At 47.9% G+C, this 21,581-nt stretch overlaps 1 protein-coding gene across 1 annotated transcript in view; it reads right to left on the bottom strand.

Moving 5' to 3' along the window:
* LOC147106566 (nuclear factor 7, ovary-like) overlaps positions 1 to 19,468 on the bottom strand; it is a 58,592-nt gene extending 39,124 nt beyond the window's left edge. The window contains exon 1 of the mRNA XM_086008482.1: positions 19,388 to 19,468. Coding sequence (XP_085864608.1) covers positions 19,388 to 19,468 — 81 coding nt within the window. The remainder of the gene's footprint in view (positions 1 to 19,387) is intronic.
* Positions 19,469 to 21,581: the final 2,113 nt, after the last annotated feature.

Genomic DNA, 21,581 nt, shown 5'->3' with positions numbered 1-21,581 from the left:
CGAAGCAGCCGCACGGGGCGCTGCAGAGATACAACGGAGATCACAAGAATATGGCACAAATGAAATGTCATATGGAGCAGTGAAGTGTTATCGCTGCGGCAAAACAACACACGACCACAAGGACTGTTGGTTCAAGGACCAAGTGTGCAGACAGTGTGGAAAAGTAGGACACAGAGCAAGTGTCTGCAGGTCGGGAAAGAAAACCAGCAGCAAGAAATCTCCACAGGAGAAGTACAAAAAGGTACATAAGGTGACGGAGAGTAGTTCAGACGAACAGAAAAGTGATACAGACTCTGGAAGCAAGGAGCTGGGTTGTCTGAAACTACATCATGTAATCAAAATGGAGGATCACCAAACTATCTGGGTCACGCTCAAGATAGATGGAGTCCAAGTGAAAATGGAATTGGACACATGATCAGCCCTAACAGTCATAAACCAAAGGGACTACAAGCGGCTATTCTCACATATACCCTTGAGAGATACAGAGATTGTCTTGAAGACGTACACGGGGCAAAAAGTCTACCCCAAAGGAAAAATAAGGGTGAACGTGATATACAACAGCAAGGAAACACCAAAAATGGACATATATGTATTGCCAGATGGAGGACCGCCACTACTAGGGCATGAATGGATCCGGAAGATACAGCTAGATTGACATTCCATACAAGCACTGACTGTAGATGCCAAAAAGGATGACGACGTCACACCGGGACGACTGTCAAAAATGCTAACTGATGCACAAGAAGTGTTCCAGGAGGGACTCGGAACACTAAAAGGCATAACAGCAATGATCAAACTGGAGGAAAATGCAAGCCCAAAGTTTTTAAGGCCAGACCGGTACCTTATGCGATCCGCCCAGCCGTCGAAGCAGAGCTGGAAGGTTTGGAACGTTCAGGAGTGCTATCCAAAGTGGACTGGAGCGAGTGGGCTACACTCATCGTTCCTGTAATGAAGAGGTCGTTGAGTAATACGCCTGGGGAACCAAAGAAGGTTCGCATCTGTGGAGACTTTAAGGTGACAGTGAACCCAATCCTTCACACTGTACAATATCCGCTTCTGCGGATTGAAGATATTTTCACCTCGCTATCTGGAGGGAAACACTTCACTAAGATTGATCTGGCCCAGGCGTACCTGCAAATGGAGGTAGAAGAAGCCTCGAAACAGTACTTCACGATCAACACTCATAAAGGTCTCTACCAATACAACCGGCTGGTGTTCGGGGTAGCATCAGCTCCGGCTATTTGGCAAAGGGCAATGGATCAAGTCCTGCAAGGGATTCCAGGGACCCAGTGTTATTTGGACGACATCCTGGTTATGGGCGAAAATGACAGTGATCACCAAGCCAACCTGGAGCAGGTGCTCACTAGATTGAAGGATTATGGGCTCCGAGCTAATCGCCACAAATGCGAGTTTTTCCAGAAGCAGATCTCGTATTGTGGCCACGTTATTGATGAAGAGGGGTTACATAAGTCCCCTGAAAAGATTGAGGCAGTAGTCAAGGCTCCAGCACCGGAAAATGTGTCACAACTGAGGTTGTTCCTCGGGTTGGTGAACTGCTACCATAAGTTCTTGCCGAATCTGTCTACAGTTCTACACCCACTGAACACCCTACTGCAAACGGGGGTACCATGGAAGTGGAGTGACGAATGTAAACGAGCTTTCCAGAAGTGCAAAGAATTGATCACATCAAAAGAGGTGTTGGCTCATTTCAACCCAGCACTACCAATTCGGTTGGCGTGTGATGCATCACCCTATGGCATTGGAGCGGTGCTGTCGCACAAATTCCCAGATGGGTTGGAGAGGCCAGTAGCCTTTGCGTCTCGGTCACTAACATCAGCCGAGCGTAACATGCCCAGATTGACAGGGAGGCCCTCAGCCTAGTGTGGGGAGTGAAAAAGTTCAACCACTATCTGCACGGGCAGAAGTTCACCTTGCTGACTGACCACCAACCACTTGTCTCCATCTTTAATCCAAAGAAGGGCGTTCCGGTGATGACTGCGCAACGGCTACAAAGATGGTCCCTTTTTCTAGGGGTGAACCAATATGATATCGAGTATAAGGGTACGAAACAGCATGGAAACGCTGATGGGCTATCAAGCCTGCCACTACCTACTGCGGAGGAAGCACCAGCAGTGGATCCTGTCGAAATATTTCATTCGACTATAATTGAATGCTTGCCAGTAACTAACGCTGGTATAGAGAAGGAGACCCGAAATGACCCGATACTGTCTCGGGTATATGATTTGACGGTGAAGGGATGGCCAGCACATGGCGACTCACTGTTGCCAGCATTCTCATCCAGAAGAGAACAGCTGTCAGTATGCCAGGGGACCTTGATGTGTGGATCCCGAGTGGTAATTCCACCCAAGTTAAGGGAGAGAGTGCTCAATGAGCTTCACGAAGACCATCTGGGAGGAGTGAAAATGAAAAGCCTTGCTAGGTCTTATGTGTGGTGGCTGGGGATCAATCAGCAAATTGAGGACCTGACAAAGAGCTGCTCAGGATGCCAGAAGGTCCAAAATGCACCACCACATGCCCCTCTACACCCATGGGAGTGGCCCTCATCTCCATGGCAACGGGTGCATATTGATTTTGCTGGTCCAATCATGGACTCAATGTTTTTAATAGCTGTGGATGCACACTCGAAATGGCCTGAGGTGATCAAAATGTCCTCCACCACCACGGAGAAAACTATTGCAGTCTTTTGGACCATCTTTGCCAGGAACGGCTTGCCAGAGCAGATTTGCTCTGATAATAGACCACAGTTTGTGTCCGAAGAATTTCGAAGATTTATGAAAAGGAATGGGGTAAAGCATTACACCTCCGCTCCGTATCATCCAGCCACCAATGGATTGGCTGAGAGGTTCGTACAAACCTTTAAAAAAACAGTAAGGGCCATGTGCGATGACGACATTCCACTGCAGCATAAGGTGGACAATTTCCTGGTAGCCTACAGAAATACGACACATCCAGTCACCAACCAGACCCCGGCCATGATGTTCTTTAACCAAAGGTTGAGATCTCGTCTGGATTTGCTCAAACCAAATGTACGAAGAGATGTTGAGAATAAGCAATTCCAGCACATCAATGAGAAGCCGACAAGGAGCTTCAATGTAGGGCAACCAGTCTTGGCTCGCGACTACCGAACAGAGAAGTGGCAACCAGGAACGATATGCACACGGCAGGGGCCACTAATGTACACCGTGGATGTTGGGGAGAACATTGTGAGACGCCATGTCGACCAGATCCTAGAGTCACAGGAAAGAGTCAACCCCATGTCTAGCGTCCCTGGTGATGAACCCGACATACCGGTAGCATCTACCCCAGAAACAGTAGAATTGGAAGCTGATGAACCAACCGATGACAGGGGGCCAGAATTGCCTCCGCACCAAGAGTAAGACACTCAGGAAAGGCGCTATCCAGAAAGGATCAGGAAGCCGCCCCAAAGACTGAATTTATAAATGGACTATTTGCCGTTAATGTTGCATGTTAAAAGTGTTAATTGTTAAATGAATGTTATGGTACTGTTAATCTAAAAGGGGAGGAATTGTAGTGTATGTACCTTTAAGGGGAGAACTACTTTTTACAGCTCCTGTATACTGTAGTACCGGCAGTGACCACACCTGTATATAAACCCTGAGTAGGGATCTGTACTTTAGTTTTAGAGTAACCTGCATCCAGTAAACACCTGTTAATTGTTCCTCTGCAGTCTCTGTCGATTTATTGAAGAACACCATACATCAGCATTCACGGATTCAACAGGTAACTAAGGTGTTTTAAACTTAACTAATCTTGTGGCCCTCCCCTGCACCCTTTCCAAAGCCTCCATGTCCCCCACTATGTGAGGAGACCAAATCTGGGCATAGTATTCTTGCTGAGGCCGAACCAAGGTTTTGTACTTTTAACTTTGCCGATAGAGTAAACGGGACGATATCGGATCACCGCCTGTTATACATCTTTCCCAATTTATTCCTTCGACAATAAATTATAAATCAGCATATACCTTGATACAATGTGTGCAGCACCACAAGACTTTTAGGCCTAAAAATTCGGTTGATTTGCACCTCCTGTTAGTGCCCTAAGAGGGCGCTAACGGGGCGCAAAGCAACTAGCGCCCGGGCACAGCACCGCCAGCGCCTCTCGCAGGAGGTTATCGGCGGCGGTAACCATTAGCACCCCGCGGTGCTGCACCACCAGCAATGAAGTCATCACCGTACACAGCGCCCGCTCACACCTCGGCCATGATCTTCAGTAGCACCCCCTGACTTGCCGCCAGACGCTATGTCCGACGGGGTCAGGGGGGCCTACCTGCAGCCGGAGCAGAGTGGTGCCAGGTGGCCATTCTTGTTGTCAGCCGCCTGCCAGCACCTGCCCCCTCTGCCGATCCCGGCATCCTCTGCAGCACCTCCCCCCCTGCCCCGGAGTGCCAGCTACACTCTGTGAGCATGACACTTCTCTTGAGTGCCGGGCTCTTTTGCCGGCACTCCGATCCCTGGTGGCCCAGCTGTGCCCCGGGCTGCGCTGCGCTAGGCCCCTCCCCTTTAATAAGGGGATGAAGGCCTGCAGTACCACGGCGTGACGTGCCGCAGTGTGTGGCGCTGCGGCACGTAGCACCATGATATTCACTCGTAGCGCCCCAAGAGGGATGCGGGGTGCTTCCAGTAGCGCCCTGCCTCCCTCTTGGAGCACTACCAGTGAATCAGTAAAAGTAGCGCCCCAGCGAAGTTCGTGCCCCAAAGGGGGTGCGACCCAATTTTTCCCCCTTAATATATAATGGCAGGGAGATTCCCTACCTTACTGCCGACCGTTAACACCATACTTTTGCAAAAAATGGCAGCCGCCTCACTTCTGCCCGCTTCCAGTGCGGGACATGGCGGCCACCATTTTGAAGAGGTCCATAGCACTGCCATTGCCAGCGCGCGCCTCTCAAATGCAAATGTGCAGATTGTGGTGTCAATCGGTGTGTAATGCCTGATTTGATGCACGACTGAGATTTTGGAAGCCACCACACGCCATAACAATCTCTCCTAGCAGTACTGCAGAAATGCTGTCATCGCTTATTAAAGGGACACACACATCTTTCAGGTAAATTTCAATTTAAGCTATATCAGTGTTTTTAGAAATATTTTATTGAATTAGTGGCTTGGTGCAATACATTAAAAAATTTGTTAAAGTGTGCAGGGAGTTCTGCCGGAAGCTTGCAAGGCTTTGGACGTTAAAGGAAGGCCCCTGAGAAGACAGAAAAGGCTGGAAATACTGAGCAGGTCAGGCAGCATCTGTGGAGAGAGAAACAGAGTTAACGTTTCAGGTTGATGTGCTGCCCGACCTGCTGAGTATTTCCAGTATTTTCTGTTTTTATTTGAAATTTCCAGCATCTGCAGTATTTTGCCTCTGTGAAGATCACTTGCCCACAGTCCTACAGGGCACGTGGAGATGAAACAGAGGCAGCAAAGGGGACAAGCTGCTCACAGAGGGAAGAGGAAGAAGCAGATGAGGAGGAAGCAGAAAAGAAGGAAACGGATGCAACCCAGACAGCCCTTTCTGGTGGGGATATCCTGGATTGAATCATCCGCCTGCAGTACCAGTTACAGTGATCACAATCCCAATTCCCCTTTCAACATTTGTCCCACACCTTACCTTCCCTCTCTTACTGACCATCACAGCGTCCTCTTGGCCACAATACTGAAATAAAAGCCACCACAAAGCAAACTTTCCAATCCAAATTTATCCATATATGCATCCAATATGACATCAAGGGCAATTAGGGATGGGCAATAAATGCTGGCCTTGCCAGCGATGCCCACATCCCATAAACAAATAAAAAAAATCAACTAATCACCATTGTGCATTCCCTTAGTGACTGTCTTGTGTGTTCCATTGCCTATCCTAGTGATATCACACAGTGCTATAGCAGTGGTTGCTGCATGACTGGCGGAAGACTGCCGACTTTCAGTGGGGAACACTGCAGCTGGCCTGGCAGAATGACCTCGAGGAGCTGGTGGCTGGGAGTGTGAAATCGAGTGACGGGGTTTCATCTTCTTCACTTTCCTCTCCCTCTTCTTAGCCAGCCATTGGCTGGACAGTCTTGATTTCTTGGGTTTCTGAAATGAGGAAGTGACAAGGGTAAGGTTGTGAGAGGAGGGTGGGAAAGCAAGAGCTGTATGCTTACACAATGTGCAGCTTGTACATCAGAAGATATTGTGGGATGTGAGAAGGAGGATAACGCACAAGGATACCGGCATCTTGTATTCTTTCTGCCCCACCGCTGGCCAAGGGCTCAGCCATGCCCCTGCCAAAAATGGCCAGCACCATCTCCTCCAAGGGAGTGAGGTGAAGCTCAGAATGTGAGGTGATTGGTAGAGATTTTTGGTAGGTGAGTGATGAGGGTAGGGGTTTTGTCCATTGAGCAGTGTGTGAGGCTAATGGTGCAGTTGGTAGGAGATGGCTTTTGAAGACACATTCACTGACCTTGACCACTGGTCTGAGGTCATGAAACCTCTTCGGGCACTGGAGCTAGGGTTACACTGCTGGCCTATTTTTGAATGATTTAAAAAAAAAAATCAGTAGGCAGTTCCCCTTTGAGGGCTTGAGACTGCTTTCTGAAATGACAGCCTTGCTTTACGAAAAGGCAGCCTTGCTCCAGATACGCTACATTGGGCCTCCTGCTGAGCACACAGCCTGAAGCAGCACATTGTGTGCTGCAATCATTCAAATCAGCAGGCAGCACCAAAATAACAAAGCTGCCTGCGATCTTTTTATGGGCGCGAACAATTCTCACCCCGCGGTTTTGGGCCTTATCGATTTTCTAGGCCTAAAAGTCTTCTTTTTGCATACATTTCCTGCTTATCACACTTACTTCCAATGACATGATTTCCTCACACCTGAGTGCATATCTTGAGTAATGTCTGGGTTTATTTGTATTTGTTCCTGGGATGTGAGCGTCGCTGGCAAGGTCAACATTTATTGCAAATCCCTAATTGCCCTTGAGAAGGTGGTGGTGAGCCGCCTTCTTGAACCGCTGCAGTCCATGTGGTGAAGATACTCCCACCAAATTGCTGTTAGGGAGGGATTTCCAGGCGATGATGAAGGAACAGCGAATATTTCCAAGTCAGGATGGTGTGTAACTTGGAGGGGAACTTGGAGGAGGTGGTGTTCCCATGCGCCTGCTGCCCTTGTCCTTCTAGGTGGTAACGGTCGCAGGATTGGGAGGTGCTGCCGAAGAAGCCTTGGCGAGTTGCTGCAATGCATCTTGTAGATGGTACACATTGCAGCCATGGTACGCCGGTGGTGGAGGGAGTGAATGTTTAAAGTGGTGGATGGGGTGCCAATCAAGTGTGCTGCTTTGTCCTGGATGGTGTCGAGCTTCTTGAGTGTTGTTGGAGCTGCACTCATCCAGGCATGTGGAGAATATTCCATCACACTCCTGACTTGTGCCTTGTAGATGGTGGAAAGGCTTTGGGGAGTCAGGAGGTGAGACATTCGCTACAAAATACCTAGCCTCTGACCTGCCCTTGTAGCCACTGTATTTATGTTGCTGGTCCAGATAAGTTTCTGGATGTTGATGATGGGGTATCTTAACACTAAAGGTATTTATCCTTACCTTTCAGTCCTCCTACTGTAATGATCAATAACATGTCATTCTATAGTGGACACTAGGTGGAGCCGTAGAGCTGTGTAGAGCTGTATATAGCTGTATGTATAAGACTACACTACCCAGCTGTATGTATATTAAGACTACATTACCCATGAGGCACTAGGCTACCCACAAGGCAGCAGTCAAGATGGAAGCCTCTACAGATACTGTACCTAGTCCACATGTGCTCAATAAAGTAACTAGCAAAAGCTAGCTGTGTTCATAATAAGAATGTCTATTTATTAATGAACATAAGATGGTACCAGGATACCAAGAGTTGTAAATATCTGCTAAAAAATTGTGAAAAGCGACATGGAGAATTTGAAGCCACCAGAGCGTTTGAATCTCGAGGGAAATGTCGACTACAATTGGCGGATTTTTAAACAACAATTCGAACTCTACATTGCTGCCATCGGATTCAGTACGAAGCCAGACGCAAGAAAAATAGCATTGCTGCTTACGGTTGCAGGCCCACAGGCAATAGAGGCATTTAATACATTTGTATTTAATCCAGAGGAGAACAGAGAAAAATTAGAAGATGTGCGAAAAAAAATTGATGCACATTGCTCTCCCAAAAAGAATGAGACCTATGAAAGATACATCTTCTGTTCTCGGACACAGCAGCAAAATGAGACTTTTGATAGCTTTATAACTGATCTGAAACTGAAAGCACAGACATGTAATTTCTCTGAGCTCAAAGCATCCATGATTCGTGGCCAGATTGTGTTTGGTATTCATGATAAAAAAAGTCAGGGAACGTCTGTTGAGAGCAACCAAACTAAATTTGGAAAATGCGGTGAAAATATGCCAAGCCAGCGAGCTAGCTCGAAAGCACGCGAAGACTTTCAGTGAAATCAATAATGATGCAATTATAATGAGTGATAATGCTGCTGTCGGTGCTGTGTCCTACAAGGGGAAGAAACATGGGCAGAACAGAAATGAAAAGCAATCGGAGGATGAAATTTTTAATTGTAAACGCTGTGGTTACAAACACCAGTTAAGACAATGCCCAGCGTTTGGAAAAATGTGCACAAAGTGTAATGGAAAGAATCACTTTGCCAAACAATGCTTTTCAAAAGTAAAAACAACGAAAGGGCAACAAGTTAATGTGATTGAGGATACTGATTTAAGTGAGACATTTTTTGTAGGAATGGTGTCATGTGACGATATCAAAAAAGATACAGAAAATGTGCAGCCCTCAGAAATGGACAATGCTGAACATAAAGTCAATGCAGTAAAAGTGGACAAATGGATGATCCCACTGCAGATAAATGGAGCATTAGTTACATTGAAACTGGACACTGGGGCAAAAGTAAACTTAATCAGTATGAGTGACATAAAAAATATGAAAGAAAAGCCCAAAATACAGAAAAAGTCAGTACTACTGAAGAGCTATAATGGACAGAAAATAGATAGCTTAGGTGTATGCAGACTTAAAGTGACAGTCAAAGACAAAGTGCATCATCTCATGTTTTCTGTTGTGGCTGAAAGACTTGATTCGATACTAGGTGACAAAGCTTGTGAAGACTTAGAACTGGTCAAGAGAGTCTACCGTATAAACTGTGCCATAAGCAGACCAGATGACTCAGGTGATGAAGCAGAGAGCCCATCAAGGATGAAAAGGCCAAAGGGTATCCATGTCTTCAAAAAGCCTAGTTTCTCCAAGAAGAAAGAAAAAGACTTTAAGGTCAAAGAGAAGCCAAAGGAAGAAAAGCACAAAGAGGAAAAACACAAGGAGAAAAAGTCCAAAGATATAACCGCAGCAGATGTTGTTAAGCAGTGGAAAGAGAAAAAGTAAAAGAAGAAGCCTGCATCAGAGCAGGAAGCAGTTCTGGTGGATACTCCTTCCCCCAGGCCAATCTTTGGTGTTCCATTAGCCGATGCTGCTGAGAGGACTGTGCTGTATGATGGGATCCAGCTGCCAGCAGTTTTTCGAGAGTGCATTGACTACATTGAGAGTTATGGCATGAAGAGTGAAGGAAACACTTAAACCCTCTCCAAGCAAAGATCGCAAGGAGACCTCGATCTATACAAGAGCAGATCGATGACAATGCCGCAACTGCACCTTGTCATTCACCGCCAGAACAATCTCATGAAGACACATCAGACTTACCCGTGTTGAGAAGATCCACACGTGAAGTAAAAAAGCCTGATAGACTTAATCTTTGAGTACAATGTAAAGCTTTGAAAATGTGTTGACTGTTTTGAAAATGTTTATGTTTATAGAGCACTAACAAAAGTGTTACTGATATTATCTTTATTGTTTTCTTGAAAGTTGATTGATATTGATTTTGTTAAACCTCAAAGAAAGGGGGATGTAATGATCAATAACATGTCATTCTATAGTGGACACTAGGTGGAGCCGTAGAGCTGTGTAGAGCTGTATATAGCTGTATGTATAAGACTACACTACCCAGCTGTATGTATATTAAGACTACATTACCCATGAGGCACTAGGCTACCCACAAGGCAGCAGTCAAGATGGAAGCCTCTACAGATACTGTACCTAGTCCACATGTGCTCAATAAAGTAACTAGCAAAAGCTAGCTGTGTTCATAATAAGAATGTCTATTTATTAATGAACATAAGACCTACTACAGGTAGTGCTGTTACTCTTCCAAATTGCATCTCCCATAGCCATTATTTCGAGGTGTCACTGCTTCTAGGTTCTGTTGCAGGTAAGTTAGATTTTATTTTTACTTCATGTTTTAAATTTTTTAGCACCAATGGTTAAAGTTCCTTTCAGGAAGATAATGAGGGCTAAATTGGATAAGGATCAAAATCGGGCGCACCCATCACGATGCACGACCTGCCCGTGCCCACTGAAAGTAGTGCAGCACACGAAATTCGTGCTGCATGCTTATTAACATTATCACAGTGCTAAGCTCAGCGCTAACCACGCTGCTGGTTGGCTCAGCGCTCAACAGGGGGACCAATATCGTGGGGAGTTTGTTCTCTATGTAAAGGTTGCCTGCAGAGTGAAAGGTTGTCTGCGTTTCTTAAAAGGGAAGTGCTTTGTGAGGGAAGTACCTCATTTTGACTGGAGCTGGAACTTAGCAATGTCTCAACAGGGCAGAGAAAGGGCACATCGGTTCTCTGATGCAGCATTGGAAGCCTTGGTGCAGTGGGTCTACAGGAGGAAACAGGTCCTCTACCCACAGGGGGCCAGGAGGTCTTCCAGACACACTGTTCGAAGATAGTGGGAGGAGAACGCAGAAGCCGTCAGTGCCACCAGTCTTTTCCCCAGGACATGGATCAAGTGCCGGAAGAAGTTTAATGACCTCACACGCGTGGTCAAAGTGAGTGAATGCATCTTCAAATGCCATGTCCCACCATCTGCACCACTAGCCTCACGCAATGCTCATTGCACCACACCCCATCACTCACCTACCAACAATCTCTAGCAATCACCACTCATACCTCACAATCATGGCTTCACCTCACCCTCACACACTTATCACTGCTGCAAGCCTCACACCCACATCTCACACCTTGCACACAATGCCAGCTATTCAACCATGGCAGGCACATCACCCAAACACATTGCACCACACTCACTGACACACGTCCCTTTCTCTTGCAGGCCAAGGTGGTTCACAACTGGTGCAAGAGGAGCAAACAGGTGGGTGGCAAACATGGCTGCAGAACCTGACCCAGCTGGAGGAGAGAGTGCTGGAAATAATTGGAGGGGCCGTCACTGAGGCTATGGCGATCGGCGAGGCTGAAAGCACTGATTAAGAGGGTATGCCTAATCCTTCTCACATCCCACTTCCCACTCATCCCACAATCTTTTCTCACTTACAAGCTGCTTCCCCCCCCGTTCCCCCCTCACCACAACCTGACCCTTGTGCCTTTCTCCTTTCAGATACCCAAGAACTGCCAGCAGCCCAGCCTGCGCAGGAAGAAGTAGAGGAGGAGAGTGATGGAGAGGAGGAGACACTGTCACTCAATCTGACACTCCCAGGAACCAGGTCAGAAAATTGCCCTGCGGGATCTGCATGTGGGGAGTCAGGCTGCAGCCAAGCCAGGGGGAAAGGCTAGTGGAGCTGCCAGCTTCCTGGAGGACGAGGTTGCATCTGAGTTCTGCTGCAGAGCACTCAGTTGAAGACTTCGATGCGGCAGCCTTCAGAAGAAGGGTGATTGACATGCACAACAAAATTCTTGGTGCAGTGGCAGGCCTGTCAGAGAGCCTATTGTCACTGTCAAGGAGCATGGAGGATTCCGGCTCCAACATTGCACAGGGCTTTGCGCGGAGCTTGGAGCCCATGATTTCTAGGATGGAAGTGATGGGCAATTCCATTAGAGCACTTGTGAATCCAACCATGATGCAGGGTGTGATGGGTGATGTCGCAGCTTCAATTGCAGCATAAGTGGAAGCAACCCAATGTCTGAGTGCTGCAGTGGAAGCTCAGACTTCTGTCCTGCAGGCTCAGCTTGCTGCCACGCAAGATCAGACTGCTGCCATCCTGTGTGGAAAGGGGCTTGCAGGGTCTCACAGCAGCCCAACAATCTATCCTCCAACAGATGGCTAGGAATGCTGAGGCGCCACCCTGGGGGAGTGGCAGTGGCTCCGTGGAGCAAGATGCTGATGTCCTCTCTCAGGATGACAGTATTCGTACTTCCAACACTGCCACTCCTCCAGTGCCATTGCAGTTTCCTGTCAGCCCGCCAGCCCAGACTGCTGCTGCCCATATTGAAGTGGTGCAGTCTACAGTGGGGGCTTCTAGGCCCAGAGCTGCTCGAGGTCATACTGCAAGGCCATCTTCAGTGTCCCCCATGGAAAACCAGCCATGCTGAAGCCACTGGGGTAGCACTTCGTAGGAGCACTAGAATTGACAAAAGAACATGGAAGACAGACACTATGGGAATACACAAGGGTGATTAGTTGACTTTGTAATGTAATATTGGAATTAATCATTTAAATTATGTTTGGAATGTTGGTTTTGAGGTGGCTTTTATTTCAGCATTGTGCCCATGAGGAAACTGATGTTCTGTGACAGAGGGATGGTAAGGTGGGGAAGTGTTGAGCAACAGGGATCTGGGATTTTATACAGGGGAATGCAAGATGGCTGCCGCTAGGCTGGCCGTTCCACAAAGAGCTCTGGAGCCCTTCACTTCTCTCCATGGGAATCTCCTGCCATCCTTTCCCTTTCTCTCCCAAATCCCCTCGCTCCCACTGTTCAAGTTCCCCTGGCTCCATCAGTTGGTGCATTTCAGCCCTAACTACAAGTTAACTACAAGTTATCTGCTTTAATCCTGCAATACCCATCCCCCACCCCTGCTCTCTGCTTCTCAAATTTGGTTTCCAAATTCCTGGACTTCTCAGGACACCAAGACTACGCTTCTTCATTGGACTACACTGGATTACATCACTACACTTCTTCATTGGGCTACACTGGATTACACTGTAAGACTCATTTGCTGTGTCAAAAATTTGCTGCTAAAAAAAATTATCTTCCCCACTGTGGCTGTTTCCTTGCTGAGCTGGGTGACTCGTTCGACTGGTTTTTCTGCTTTGTTGGTCACTGGCTTGTGGTTTTACATTTTCTCCGTTGCTTCTGATCTACAGTGACCTCCAACTTCGCATCAACTTTGCCATCACCTTCCTGCACCGCAACCGATTCTCATTACCACGGCGATAACCTCCATCCTTCAATTCTCAACCCTTCAAATAGCTTCTGGACTTCACTCATCTGCTACTCCTTTCTCCGAGCTTGGACAACAGTTCGTCGATGCTCCATGCTACCTATGTCAACCTTTTCCCTCCACGGGACCTCTGACTTTAACTCTGGAGTCCCTACTATTGTCACCAACTTATTCCCTGCTACTACCAGGAAATATGCATCCCTATAATTGCTACACAACCAGGCCTTTGTAACTTGAGCTTTTCCCTGTGCCTATTCACGTGCGCATTTTGGCTGCTGCTCCAAACCCGAGCCATTCACTTCCAGTTCCACCTTTTTCTTCCCCTTTTTCTTTTCTCTCTATCCCTCCCTGACCGGTCTCTCCTGTCGTCATGCCACCCTCATCTCTCCTCTCTCGGATACTCTGTCTCCCAAATCCCTACCCCAACCTTTCATTACTCTTCAACCTTCCTACTCTCCTGCTGCCGTCCCAGGCTTGACTCCCTCTTAGATAAGCCTACAGCTTTCTTCTGTGCCTTTCTTGGCAACCTATGAAGGGCCCATCGAGACACCCGTTGCTGTCTCCTCACGAGTAGCAACCCCAACTGTCCCATCCTCCTCTCTCACCAACATTCCCGTCCAGCGCATCTCCGGGGGGCCAATCTTGCCAATCTGCTCCCTGTCCAACTCACCCCTCCCAGCGCTGACTCTGTGGACGCTGGCAGTGGATCAGCCATCACCGACCCTCTCCGCATCTCCCTGCAGATTGTCCGTTCACTTGAGAACAAGGCCCTTGTCATCCATGAGCTTATCGTGGATGACCACATCGACATCATGGCTCTAACAGAAACTTGGCTGAGGGGTGATGACACCTTACCTTTAAATAAGAGCATAAGAACATAAGAAATAGGAGCAGGAGTAGGCCATTTGGCCCCTCGAGCCTGCTCCGCCATTCAATAAGATCATGGCTGATCTTCTACCTCAACTCCACTTTCCTGCATTATCCCCATATCCCTTGATTCTCTTAATATCCATAAATCTATCGATCTCTGTCTTGAGTATACTCAATGACTGAGCCTCCACAGCCCTCTGGGGTAGAGAATTCCAAAGATTCACCACCCCCGAGTGAAGAAATTTCTCCTCATCTCAGTCCTAAATGGCCGACCCCTTATTCTGAGGCTGTAACCCCTGGTTCTAGACTCCCCAGCCAGGGGAAACATCCTCCCTGCATCTACCCTTCAAAAAAACTCTAACAGATTCGAAAAACATGATTTCCCTTTCATAAATCCGTGTTGACTCTGCCCAATCTTATTATTATTTTCTAAGTTCCCTGTTACCACGTCCTTAATAATAGATTCTAGCATTTCCCCATCTGATGTCAGGCTAACTGGTCTGTAGTTCCCCGTTTTCTCTCTTCCCTCCTTTCTGAAATTTTGCTACAATGTATTCTTCTCACTGGATAGGGTTATGGATGAACTTGCCCAAACCTAGATAGAACTAATTAGTGCCTTCCACAATGTCACTATGACCGTGGGGTCTGCACACCTTCAGATCAGCAGGCAGAGTGACATGGAGACCAGGAGCAAGGACTGGACTGAACTGTAAATAGATGAAAAAGAACTAGTACAAAAGAAAATACTGCGGATGCTGGAAATCTGAAATAAAAACAGAAAATGCTGGAAATACTCAGCAGGTCAGGCAGCATCTATGGAGAGAGAAACAGAGTTAACATTTCAGGTCGACGACCCTTCGTCGGAACTGGAAAAAGTTGGAGATGGAACAGGTTTTTAAGCAAGTGTAGGGGCAGGGAAAGGGGGGAGGGGAGGAAAGAACAAAAGGGAAGGTCTGTGATAGGATAGAAGGCAGGAGAGATTAAGTGACTAAAGGGATGATGGTGCAAGGCAAAAGGAGATAGTAATGGGAGAAGTTAATAAACAAATGATGACTCTAGATGAAGTGTAAATGGCAATGGCAGAATGGTCGACAGCTGCCATGTGAGAGAGAGAGAAAAAAAATGAAAAAAAATAACAGGGGCAGAGGTTATGGTCTGAAATTGTTGAACTCGATGTTGAGTCCAGAAGGCTGTAAAGTGCCTAATCGAAAGACGAGGTGCTGTTCCTCGAGCTTACGCTGAGCTTCATTGGAACAGTGTAAGAGGCCGAGGAGGGAGAGGTCAGAGTGGGAATGGAGCAGAGAATTAAAGTGACAGGCAACTGGAAGATCGGGGTCACCCCTACGGACTGAGCGGAGGTGTTCCGCAAAGCGGTCACCCAATCTGTGTTTGGCCTCCCCAGTGTAGAGGAGACCGCATCGTGAGCAGTGAATACAGTATACTAAATTGCAAGAAGTACAAGTAAATCGCTGTTTCACCTGGAAGGAGTGTTTGGGGTCCTGGACAGTGGGAAGGGGGGAGGTATAAGGGCAGGTGTTGCATCTCCTGCGCTTGCACGTGAAGGTGCCGGGCAAAGGGGACGGGGTGTTGGGGGTGATAGAGGAGTGGACCAGGGTGTGGCGGAGGGAGTGGTCCCTGCGGAATGCTGAAAGGGGAGGTGAGGGGAAGATGTGTTTGGTGGTGGGATCATGCTGGAGGTGGCGGAAATGGCGGAGGATGATCCGTTGAATGCGGAGGCTGGTGGGGTGAAAGGTGAGGACAAGGGGAATCCTATCGTGGTTCTGGGAGGGAGGGGCAGGGGTGAGAGCAGAAGTGCGGGAAATGGAACGGACATGGTCAAGGGCCGTGTCAACCATGGTAGTGGGGAATCCTCGGTTGAGGAAATTGGAAGACATATCGGAAGCACTAGTATGGAAGTTGGCATCGTCGGAGCAGATGCGGCGGAGACGGAGAAACTGGGAGAATGGAATAGAGTCCTTACAGGAAGCGGGGTGGGAGGAAGTGTAGTCCAGGTAGCTGTGGGAGTCAGTGGACTTATAGTGAATATTGGTCAATAGTCTATCCTCAGAGATGGAGACAGAGACGTCGAGGGAGGGAAGGGAAGAGTGGAAGATGGACCATGTGAAGGTGAGGTTAGGGTGGAAATTGGAAGCAAAGTGAATGAAATTTTCTAGTTCTGGGCGGGATCCTGACGGATGGTGTGGCAGATGGTGTTTCACCAGCTGGGATTGTCTCAGATGCCTCATCTTCCACTTAAAAGATATTTTCTTGCTCATCTTCAGCCCTTTGCTGCCTGGATGTTTCTAAAATAAGGTTGGCCCTATACATTGTTCGAACATTATTGGTAATGGTGGTCATAAACCAGGTGGACACGAAGTAAACTCCTCTTCTGTTCATAGAAGGAGCATTCCTCTGAGCTGGCGACAAATTTTCATCAATGCTACCCTGAAATTTGGGAAATCCTGGTGCCTGTGTTTACTCTTGTGTGAGCTTCATGAGATTTAGAATATATTGGATAGCCGTGGTGAACAATGCATCAGTTACCTGCTGGAAGCACTGATCCACTGATGACTGGTAAATGCTGTGTTAAATCAGCAACCTCTTGAAATCCCCTCCTTCCCTCCCTGCTACCATGGCGTAAAACATCAATGTTGTGGTGAATAGTACTCATAGAGCTATGCTAACCCAACAATGTGGCACCAGGTCACAAAACTTCTACACTACTTCCATGTTGAATGTCAGCCTATGTAAAAAGAAAAGAAAGACTTGCATCTATATTGTCAGGGCGAGGCTGGTTCTGGACCCAAGTGCAGACAGATGAGGTGAGAAGCAGGTATGCAGTCTTAAATAAAAGTACTTTACTAGAATCACACAGGTAAACAGTTACAAACATAGCAGCTCAAGACAAGCTACCACTAGGCAAATGGCTTGTCAAGACTGAGCCCCGAGGGAAGAAACCACAGAACTCAAATACAAGCAAAAACAGGTGAAACCAATAAACCTGATAAAAGGCAGTTAAGTAATAAACACAGGAGAAACTAGTAACAATTAGCAAAGGGAAAAAACAAGTGAAGGTGCCATCTAGGGGTTACTGAGGGAACTAACCGGCACCCTGACAGGACCCCCTCCCCTAGGAATGGCTCCTGACATTCCTCCTGGACGATCAGGGTGGCGACGGCGAAAATCCCTGATGAGTTCAGGATCCAAAATGTCCCGGGCCGGAACACAGGAACGCTCTTCAGGACCATCACCCTCCCAGTCAACCAGGTATTGAATGCTCCTCCTAACCCGGCGACTATCAAGGAGGCAACGGACAGTGTAGGCTTGCTGACCGTCAATCATGCGGGGCGGCGGGGGGAGGTCTGGAAGCAGGAACCAAGGGACTGGTAAGTACCGGCTTGAGGTGAGAGATGTGGAACGTGGGATGTATCTTCATCGACCGAGGAAGCAGGAGCCGGTAGGCCACAAGGTTTACTTCTTCCAAAATCCTAAAAGGTCCGATGAACCGGGGAGCCAACTTGCGGGACTCCACATGGAGTGGAAGATTCCGGGTAGACAGCCAGACCTTCTGTCCGGTCCGGAACCGAGGAGTTGGGCTTCCGCGGTGTTTGGTACCACCAGAGCCCAAATATTTGCCCAAGAGAGCTCGAGAATTTATCTTGCCCAGGAGAACTTGAGAGTTTATCTTGTCCAGGAGAGCTCAAAAGTTTATTGGTACAAAACAGGAGAGTAGCAAACACAGCGGGAACCCGGGCCCAGGAGACTAGAGAGTTAAACACAGGGGAGACCCAGGAGACTCGAGAATTAAACACAGCGGGGACCAGGAGACTTGAGAGCTTAACACAACGGGGGCCAGGAGATTCGCGAGTTTACTTGAGTGCTTAACACAGTAGAGGCCCAAGAGACTCGAGAGTTTAACACAGCGGAGGCCCAGGAGACTTGAGAGTTCACTTGAGAGTTTAACACAGCGGAGGCCCAGGAGACTCGAGAGCTTAACACAACGGGAGGCCCAGGAGACTTGAGAGTTCACTTGAGAGTTTAACACAGCGGAGGCTCAGGAGACTTGAGAGTTCACTTGAGAGTTTAACACAGCGGAGGCCCAGGAGACTCGAGAGCTTAACACAACGGGAGGCCCAGGAGACTTGAGAGTTCACTTGAGAGTTTAACACAGCGGAGGCCCAGGAGACTTGAGAGTTCGGTGGAACCCGAACGCTGGCCTTACCCAACAGCCTCGGTTAGGGAATGCAGGCTCCCTGGCTGATCAGGGCAGTGGGCAGTTGGCTGGCTGGTTTCTGCTGGGTCCATGTATGGCTCAGTCTTGCTGTCAGGGCGAGGCTGGTTCTGGACCCAAGTGCAGACAGATGAGGTGAGAAGCAGGTATGCAGTCTTAAATAAAAGTACTTTACTAGAATCACACAGGTAAACAGTTACAAACATAGGAGCTCAAGAAAAGCTACCACTAGGCAAACGGCTTGTCAAGACTGAGCCCCGAGGGAAGAAACCACAGAACTTAAATACAAACAAAAACAGGTGAAACCAATAAACCTGATAAAAGGCAGTTAAGTAATAAACACAGGAGAAACTAGTAACAATTAGCAAAGGGAAAAAACAAGTGAAGGTGCCATCTAGGGGTTACTGAGGGAACTAACTGGCACCCTCATACTATATAGCAGTTTTCATGTCCTCAGGAAGTCCCAAGGCGCTTTACAGCCAATGAAATACTTTTGAAGTGTAGTGACTGGTGTAATGTAGGCAACATAGCCCCAATATTAACGAGGAGACGAGCTCAGAGCGGAGTTCCGATGTCGTGTCGGAAATCCAGAAGTATGTTCAACACATACGACATTGGCTTTTTAACTCAGCCACCTCATTATAATTTCCGGGTTTGCCATCCAATCCGCGGCAGCGGGTGTAATGAGGACCCACATGACGCGATCTCAACTCTAGTATTTAAAGGGCCAATCCGAAGATGCAATTTGTTAGATTTGGAGTTGGGAAGAAGAGAAGAGGAGGTTGCCCAGGAGATTAGCATCAGTAGAGTAGTGCCACGCACCTGGACGCAGTGTAGGAAGAGGTTTAATGAACTATCCAGGTCAGAAGAGGTTTAATGACCTAACCAGGTCAGGAAAGGTAAGTACAGTTGCACATTCACCTCCATCCTGTTGTGCGCATCACCCCAACCCCCTCACTCTGCCTTCTCAAGCCTACTCCATCACATTACTCCTCACACCCACTTACCTTGCAGGTGCACCCATCTTCTCTGTCTATGTACTTCATCACATTCCCATCTATCCATCCGCCACCATTACTCACCTTCATCCTTATGCAATTTCATGCCTCTCTCCCTAATAATGACCTCACCAAATGAACCCCATCCATCAGCTGAACACATGCCATTACACTCACTCATAGGTCTGTCTTTCCCTTGTTGCAGGAGAAGAGAGCTCAGAACACAAGGGAGAGGGAGAGAACTGGAGGTGGTCCTCCAAACATCTCGCAATTGACAAGCGCAGAGGAGGAGGCTCTGTGAATCCATAGAGTTTTGAAATCCCTGACCGTCGGAGAGGAGGAGGCCCAGGAGCTCCGAGCTACCTGGTGAGACAATTAAAGATTATTGACCCGCATGTCATACGGCACTCAGTCATGTTGACTTGATTGCAACAGCGAGTGAAATATGATCATCTTCATATTGATAACTTGCAACATATTCTTATCTTGCTCAGACTAATACATGTCTTTTATCTCCAACCTGGCCTTCTCATGTGCAGCAGCAGTTGGTGGAAGTCACCAATGACCATTCCTCAGAGGAGCTGGAGTCGTTCTGAGGGTGCGCGATCACAAGACTCATGCATACCATGCACCAGCTCAGATACTCACACTTCGGTGGATAAACGTAAGCAGATAATTGGATTTTCACCTGGTGACTCAAACTCCACAAGTGAGCAAGAGAAGATGGTGATGACAGGGACAGCAGTGGAGGGCGCAGCCCTTTCCAAGCTGTGCTCAGCTGGATACAGATGCGGTAATCCGGGGAGCGTCGATGAAAGGAGAATGTTTGAGCAGCAGTAGACAATGTGCGATGCACTGACAGGCCTTCCAAGCACACTGATCACGATTGCAGAGAGAATGAAGGAGTCTGCCACAAGCACGAGTGGGTTGATGTCGCAGGGCACTGCGATGATGCCTCTTGCGTGGAGAGAGCGGTCAACTCCATGGAACATCAAACGCGGCTATCAACTGAATCTATGCACGCCTTGACCACGGCCATGCAGACTCTAGATGCTAACATGTTTGCCACCTTAAATAGGATGACGGTTTTTAAAATTCATTCATGGGATGTGGGTGTCACCATCAAGGCCATCATTTATTGCCCACCCATAATTGCCCTTTTTGAACCCCTGCAGGCCATGTGGTGAAGGTGCTGTTAGGTAGGAAGTTCCAGGATTTTGACCGAGTGACAATAAAGGAACAGTGATATCATTCCAAGACTGGATGGTGTGTGACTTGGAGGGGAACTTGGAGGTGGTGCTGTTCCCATGTGCCTGCTGCCCTTGTTCTTCTAGGTGATAGAGGTCGCGATTTTGGGAGGTGCTGTCAAAGAAGCCTTGGCGAGTTGCTGCAGTGTGTTTTGTAGATGGTAGACACTGCAGCCATGGTGGACCGCTGGTGGAGGGAGTGAGTGTTTAAGGTGGTGGATGGGGTGCCAATCAAGCGGGCTGCTTTATTCTGAATGGTGTCAAGCTTCTTGAGTGTTGTTGGAGCTGCACTCAGCAGGCAAGTGGAGAGTATTCCATCACACTCCTGACTTGTGCCTTGTAGATGGTGGAAAGGCTTTAGAGAGTCAGGAGGTGAGTCACTCGTGACAGAATACCCAATCTCTAACCTGCTCTTGTAGCCACAGTATTTATGTGACTGGTCCACTTACATTTCTGGACCCCCAGGATGTTGATGGTGGGGGATTTTACAATGGTAATGCCATTGAATGTCATGGGGAGGTGGTTAGACTTTCTCTTGTTGGAGATTGCAAGTGCCTGGCACTTGCGTGGCATAAATGTTACTTGCCATTTATCAGCCCAAGTCTTGCTGCATGTGGTCACGGACTGCTTCATTATTTGAGGAGTTGCGAATGGAACTGAACACTGTGCAATCATTAGCGAACATCCCCACTTCTGACCTTATGATGGAGGAAAAGATTATGATGAAGCAGCTGAAGGTGGTTACGCCTAGGACACTGCCCTGAGGAACTCCTGCAGCGATGTCGTAGGGCTGAGATGATTGGCATCCAACAACCACAACCATCTTCCTTTGTGCTCAGTAGGATTCTAGCCAACGGAGAGTTTTCCCCTTCATTCCCATTGATTTCAATTTTACTAGGGCTCCTTGATGCCACACTCAGTCAAATGCAGCCTTGATGTCAAGGGCAGTCACTCTC

This window comes from Somniosus microcephalus, chromosome 15 (genome assembly GCF_052327205.1).
Source record: "Somniosus microcephalus isolate GS21.2 chromosome 15, FLI_Smic_1.0, whole genome shotgun sequence".
Classification (NCBI taxonomy): domain Eukaryota; kingdom Metazoa; phylum Chordata; class Chondrichthyes; order Squaliformes; family Somniosidae; genus Somniosus; species Somniosus microcephalus.
This window is presented reverse-complemented; position numbering and strand designations above follow the sequence as displayed.